The sequence below is a fragment of the Rhinopithecus bieti genome, unplaced genomic scaffold (genome assembly GCF_001698545.2).
Source record: "Rhinopithecus bieti isolate Rb0 unplaced genomic scaffold, ASM169854v2 scaffold_81727, whole genome shotgun sequence".
NCBI classification, from domain to species: Eukaryota; Metazoa; Chordata; class Mammalia; order Primates; family Cercopithecidae; genus Rhinopithecus; species Rhinopithecus bieti.
In genome coordinates, this window is record NW_016834786.1 from 362087 (window position 1) to 369452 (window position 7366).

Sequence of the window (7366 nt, forward strand, 5' to 3'; positions counted from 1 at the left end):
CCAGCTACTCGGGAGGCTGAGGCAGGAGAATCACTTGAACTGGGGTGGCAGAGGCTGTGATGAGCCAAGATCGCACCATTGCACTCCAGCCTGGGCAACAAAAGCAAGACTTCGTCTCTAAATAAATAAACAGAAAAAAGCAGTTTGCTGGTCCAAAAATTTACCTAAAATACTTGGAATATCATGGCTTTTCTTATTTACCCGGCAAGGACAAACAATTACTTTTAAAAGATAAAATTACATCCTACCGGGTGCAGTGGCTCACACCTGTAATCCCAGCACTTTGGGAGGCCGAGGCAGGTGGATCACCTGAGGTCGGGAGTTCAAGACCAGCCTGACCAACATGGAGAAACCCCGTCTCTACTAAAAGTACAAAATTAGCTGGGGTGGTGGCACATGCCTGTAATCCCAGCTACTTGGGAGGCTGAGGCAGGAGAATTGCTTGAACCTGGGAGGCAGAGGTTGCGGTGAGCCGAGATCACGCCATTGCACTCCAGCCTAGGCAAAAAAGGCTAAACTCTGTCTCAAAAAAAAAAAAAAAAAAAAAATTACATCCTACAAGTTTTCAGAGCCGACTATCCTACCTACTATCTTCGACATGCTTTATTTAAAAAGACAAGAGGTTGGGCGTGGTGGCTCAAACCTGTAATCCCAGCACTTGGGGAGACCCAGGCAGGTGGATCACCCAAGATCAGGGGTTCAAGACCAACTTTGCCAACATGGTGAAACTCCGTCTCTACTAAAAATACAAAACATCTGCTGGGTGTGGTGGTACGTGCCTGTAATCCCAGCTACTCAGGAGGCTGAGGCAGAAGAATCGCTTGAACCTGGGAGATGGAGGTTGCAGTGAGCTGAGATTGCATCACTGCACTCCAGCCTGGGTAGTTTCACCTCCAACAAGGGTGAAACTCAGTCTCAAAAAAAATTAAATAAAAATAAAAGAATCCTAAAGTCTAAGGTTAAAGCCTCTGGGCTTTCATCTTTAGAAAACTGAATGCCAGCTGGGAGCGGTGGCTCACACCTGTAATCCAAGGACTTTGGAAGGCCAAGGCAGGCTCATTTCCTGAGCTAAGGAGTTCGAGACCAGCCTGGGCAACATGGTGAAACCCCATCGGTACTAAAATACAAAAGAGAAATTAGCCAGGCGTGGCAGCGTATGCCTGTGGTCCTGGCTACTCAGGAGGCTGAGGGAGGAGAATTGCTTGAACCCGGGAGGCGGAGGTTGGAGTGAGCCAAGATCGCACCACTGCACACCAGCCAGGGTGACACAGCGTGACTCCGTCCCCAAAAAAAAAAAGAACAGAAAAGAAAAGTGAATGCCTAGAATCCCTGTAAGGATTTACTTTTCTTTTAAAATCAAAGGATCAAGTTTACCTCCTGCCAGTGAACACTGAGTATCATACTGCCATCCAGATGTTTGGGTGGAGTCTGTTCCATTTGAAGTAGAAGAAAGGGTAGATGTTGCTGCTTCCTTTGGCTCTGGTCGAGGTGGAGTTGGAGGTGGAGCAGAAGCTCCTACAGGAGCTGCAGGCTGAGGAGCTGTTATGGCATCGATCTCCTTCAGTATGAAAAGAGTAACAAATGCAGTAATTATATCAAGAACAAGAAACTTAAGGAAATGGCAATCCCTTTTTAAAAATTCTACACATGATGAGCTGGGCACAGTGGCTCATACCTATAGTTCCTGCACTTTGGGAGGCTGAGACAGGTGGATCACTTGAGGTCAGGAATTTGAGACCAGGCTGGACAACATGGTGAAACCCCACCTCTACTAAAAATACAAAAATTAGGCTGGGCACAGTGGCTCATGCCTGTAATCCCAGCACTCTAGGAGGCCAAGGCACGCGGATCACTGGAGGTCAGAAGTTCAAAACCAGCCTGGCCAATATGGTGAAAAGTTGTCTCTACTAAAAATACAAAAATTAGCTGGACGTGGTGGTGGGATCCCAGCTACTCAGGAGGCTGAGGCACGAGATTCACTGGAATCTGGGAGGCGGGGATTGCAGTGAGCTGAGATCTCACTATGGCACTCCAGCCTGGGTGAAAGAGCAAGACTCCGTCTCAAAAAAAACAAAAAACAAAAAAAGGGCCGGGCGCGGTGGCTCAAGCCTGTAATCCCAGCACTTTGGGAGGCCGAGACGGGCGGATCTCGAGGTCAGGAGATCGAGACCATCCTGGCTAACACGGTAAAACCCCGTCTCTACTAAAAAATACAAAAAACTAGCCGGGCGAGGTGGCGGGCGCCTGTAGTCCCAGCTACTCGGGAGGCTGAGGCAGGAGAATGGCGTGAACCCGGGAGGTGGAGCTTGCAGTGAGCCGAGATCCGGCCACTGCACTCCAGCCTGGGCGACAGAGCGAGACTACGTCTCAAAAAAAAAAAAAAAAAAAAAGAATAGAATTATTATTGGGCGTGGTGGCTCATGCCTGTAATCCCAGCTACTCAAGAGGCTCAGGTGGGAGAATCACTTGAATCTGGGTGGCAGAGGTTGCACTGGGCCAACATCATGCCACCACATTTCAGCCTAGGAGACAGTATGACCCTGTCTCGAGGGAGAAAAAAAAAAATTCTAGACACTCATTCTAAGCTTCTCAAATCAAAACCCTCATCTTCCAACTATACCAGCTCCCCAATCTCTTCCAATCTGCCTTTTTTCTCTTTGAAAGCTTTACAAAAAGAAAAGAGAGGAGGTGGCTCACGCCTGTAATCCCAACACTTTGGGAGGCCGAGGTGAGTGGATCACCCGAGGTCAGGAGTTCAAGATCAGCCCGGCCAACATGGTGAAACCCCATCTCTACCAAAAATACAAACATTAGCTGGGTGTGGCGGCATATACCTGTAGCCCCAGCTGCTCGGGGACACATACCTGTAGCCTCAGCTATTTGAACCTGGGAGACGGAGGTTGTAGTGAGGCAAGATCGTACCGCTTGCACTTGAGCCTGGGCAACAGAGTGAGATTCCATCTCAAGAAAAAAAAAAAAAGAGAGAGACAGCCAGATGTGATGGCTCACACCTGTAATCCCAGCACTTTGGAAGGCCGAGGTGGGAGGATCGCTTGACCCCAGGAGTTCAAGACCAGCCTGAGCAACACAGCGAGAGCCCATCTCTTTTAAAATTAAACAAAACAAAACAAAACAAAAAGAGAGAGATTGGGAGAAATGCAAGAAGAGAGTGTTGAAGGGAGAGGGAGAAAGGAGGAGGAAGACACTGAATTGACAAGTATGCTAACCACTTAAGATCCAAGTCCCAAAGTAGCTTCAATAACTAAAACTCGAAACAAAAGCACCACTAACCGCCAGGAAGTTGGCCAATGTACTATCAATATCAGTCGACTGGTTTCCATTTGTCTCTTTGGATTGTGCTGGTTTTTCGGAAACATCATTGTCATCGTCATCACTGTCAGCATAAGCACCAAGTAAGCACAGACCGCCTAGAAACAAAAAGGAAAACAGTATTTGTAACAACAATGGCAATATGTCCTAAGAAGTATCTAAATGGAAGTAGAACATGGTTTTTTAAATTTACTTACAGATTAGAACATAACCCCAAAACTAATCATCACTGAACTACCACAGAAGAATAAATTACGTCATATGCTGAAAGCTAATAAAAATTGATCTATAGACCAGGTGCAGTGGCTCATGCCTGTAATCCCAGCACTTTGGGAGGCTGAGGCGGGTGGATCATGAGGTCAGGTGTTTGAGACCAGCCTGGGCAACACAGTGAAACCCTGTCTCTACTAAAAATACAAAAAATTAGCCGGGCATGGTGGCGTGCGCCTGTAGTCCCAGCTACTGAGGCAGGGAAGGAGAACTGCTTGAACCCGGGAGGCGGAGGTTCCAGTGAGCCAAGCTCACGCCACTGCACTCCACCCTGGGCAACAGAGCAAGACTCCGCCTCCAAAAAAAAAAAAAAAAAAAATTGATCTGGGCTGGGCACGGTGGCTCACACCTGTAATCCCAGCACTTTGGGAGGCCAAGGTGGGCGGATCATGAGGTCAGGAGATCGAGACTAGCCTGGCTAACACGGTGAAACCCTGTCTCTACTAAAAATACAAAATTAGCCAGGTGTGGTGGCACATGCCTGTAATCCCAGCTACTCAGGAGGCTGAGGCAGGAAAATTGCCTGAACTTGGGAGGCGGAGGTTGCGGTAAGCTAAGATCGCACCATCGCACTCCAGCCTGGGCAACAAGAGTGAAAATTCATGTCAAAAAAATATAAATACACAAAATAAAAAATAAAAAAATGTTGATCTATGAGCCAGGCCACACAGCTTATGTCTACAGTCCTAACTTCTTGGGGAGGATCTGAGGTAGGAAGATCATCTGAGCCCAGAATCCGAGACCAGCCTCGAAAACACAGTGAGACCTTGTCTCTCCCAAAAAAACAAAAAAACAAAAAAAACAAAAAAAAGAAGAGGAAAAAGAACAAAATATTAGCCGAGCATACAGCTGAGGTGTAAGGATAGCTTGAGCCCAGGAGGTTGAGGCTGCATTAAGCCTAAACATCTCCACTGTACTCCAGCCAGGGTGACAAAGTGAGACTGACCATGTCTCCAAAAAAAAAAAAAAAAAAAAAACAAGAAAATTAATCTGCATAGTTATTCCAATCAATTATTCAATCTCACTCTCTTTCCAAATAGTACCTAGTATATCCTGATTTTTGAATTTGGTGATTAAAGTGTTTACCTCAAACTAAACCAATTACAGTGTAGCAGCTGAAACAAAGACTTTCAAAGACAAAACAAATAATAAAGAAACAAAGACTTTCAAAGTTAAAAAACAAAGCTTTTAATCAATGATTATTCCTCAAACAGGAAGTGACAGGAATTAAAAACAGGAAGTGACAGGAATTAAAAATGGGACTCAACATGGCTAAGACCAACAATCAATGTCTTCCTCAAATTTAAGTGGTATCAGGTATGGCCTCTGTAATGCTGCTATGCCATTTCCTTTTGGATCATCTGTGGCTACTCCAAGATTACAATTAAGTAAGCATACATACCTCTCTCTATGTATTATAAATACATAAAATGTTAAATTCTAGCTAGACTTTTTCAGCTATTATATTAAATTGCACAGTGCTGCCACATTCTACGCTCTCACTAAAAAGTTAGTAAATGAAGAGATTTATCAGAAAGTTAAATCTAGTTTTCTGTGTCATACATCCCATACATAAACTCAAAGGTCACCTAAAAGTAAACATAAATTGTTCCATTAATCATGTAAGAGTTCCTATTCAGTGCCTTAGTATCATAATTCCTATCTTCGTTTCTTTCTGTATGTAGGTAAGTCTTTTTTTTTGTTTGTTATACTTTAAGTTCTAGGGTACATGTGCACAATGTGCAGGTTTGTTACATTATGTATACATGTACCATGTTGGTTTGCTGCACACATTAACTCGTCATTTACATTAGGTATTTCTCCTATGGCTATCCCTCCCCTCTCCCCCCACCCTACAACAGGCCCTGGTGTGTGATGTTCCCCACCTTGTGTCCAAATGTTCTCATTGTTCAATTCCCACCTATGAGTGAGAATATGTGCTGTTTGGTTTTCTGTCCTTGCGATAGATTGCTCAGAGTGATGGTTTCCAGCTTTATCCATGTCCCTACAAAGGACACGAACTCATCCTTTTTTATGGTTGCGTAGTATTCCATGGTGTATATGTGCCACATTTTCTTAATCCAGTCTATCACTGATGGACACTTGGGTTGGTTCCAAGTCTTTGCTATTGTGAATAGTGTCGCAGTAAACATAACGTGTGCATGTGTCTTTATAGTAGCATGATTTATAATCCTTGGGGTATATCCCAAGTAACGGGACCGCTGGGTCAAATGGTATTTCTAGTTCTAGATCCTTGAGGAATCACCACACTGTCTTCCACAATGGTTGAACAAGTTTACACTCCCACCAACAGTGTAAAAGCATTCCTATTTCTCCACATCCTCTCCAGCATATGCAGGTAAGTTCTTAAATAGCAAATTTTTTTTTTTGAGACGGGGTCTTGCTCTGTGTTGCCCAGGCTGGAGTGCAGTGGCGCAATCTTGGCTCACTGCAACATCCACCTCCAGGGTTCAAGCAGTTCTCCTGCCTCAGCCTCCCGAGTAGCTGGGATTACAGGTGTGTGCCACCACACCCAGGTAATGTTTGTATTTTTGATAGAGATGGGGTTTCACCATGTTGGCCTAGCTGCTCTTGGACTCCTGATCTCAAGTGATCTGCTACTTTGGCTTCCCAAAGTGCTGTGATTACAGGCATGAGCCACCACACACAGCCTCTAAAAATAAATTTCTAAAGTTTGATTTATTTATGTATATATGTATGTAAGAGATAGGTTCTTGCTCTACTGCCAAGGCTGGAAGCAGTGGATCACTACAGCCTCAAACTCCTGGCCTCAAATGATTCTCTTGCCTGAGCATCCTGAGTGGATGACTAACGGCAGGCACAACCCACCATGCCTGGCTAATTTCTTTTATGCAGAGAAGCAATCTCCTATGTTGCCTGGGCTGGTCTCATCCTGTCCTCATGTGATCCTCCTGCCTTGACTTCCCAAAATGTTTGTTAGGCAAAATTTTTCATTTTTTTTTTGAGACAGGGTCTCACTCTGCCACAAATGAACTGGTGCAATCACAGCTCACTGCAGCCTTGACCTCCTGAGCTCAAGTGATCCTCCCACCCCAATCAGGCTCAACTCATCTTCCCACGTCAATCAGACTCCTGTGTAGCTGGAACTAGAGATGTGCACCACTGCACCTGGCTAACTTTTGTAGAGACGGGGTTTTGCCATGTTGCCTAGGCTGGTTTTAAACTCCTGGGCAGAAGCCATCTTCCCGCCTCAGGCTCCCATGTAGCTAGGACTACAGGCCTATGCCACCACACTTGGCATTTTTTTTTTTAAAGTACAGACAAGGTTTCAATTTGTTGCTCAGTTTGGTCTCGAATTCCTGAGCTCAAGCAAATCCCCTGCCTCAGCCTCCCAAAGTGCTGACATTACAGGTGTGAGCCACCTCGCCTCACAACAGTAGTATTTTAAACTGGTAAGAAAGATATTTACATGGATGTTTCTGGACAGGCATGGTGGCTCACACCTATAATGCCAGCACTTTGGGAGGCAGAGGCGGGTGGATCACGAGGTCAGGAGATCGAGACCATCCTGGCCAACATGGTGAAATCTCGCCTCTACTAAAAACACAAAAATTAGCTGGCAGTGGTGGTGCGTGCCTGTAATCCCAGCTACTCAGGAGGCTGAGGCGTGAGAATCGCTTGAACCCGGAAGGCGGAGACTGCAGTGAGCTGAGATCATGCCACTGCACTCCAGCCTGATGACAGGGCAAGATTCCGTCTTTTTTAAAAAAAAAAAAAAAAAAAA

At 45.3% G+C, this 7366-nt stretch overlaps 1 protein-coding gene across 1 annotated transcript in view; it reads right to left on the reverse strand.

Moving 5' to 3' along the window:
- The window catches only part of FNBP4 (formin binding protein 4), a 57161-nt gene that overhangs the window by 39807 nt on the left and 9988 nt on the right, over positions 1 to 7366 (reverse strand). The window contains exons 3-4 of the mRNA XM_017865729.1: positions 3292 to 3428; positions 1344 to 1558 (exon numbers count right to left, since the gene is read on the reverse strand). Of these exons, the coding sequence (XP_017721218.1) occupies positions 1344 to 1558; positions 3292 to 3428 (352 nt within the window). The remainder of the gene's footprint in view (positions 1 to 1343; positions 1559 to 3291; positions 3429 to 7366) is intronic.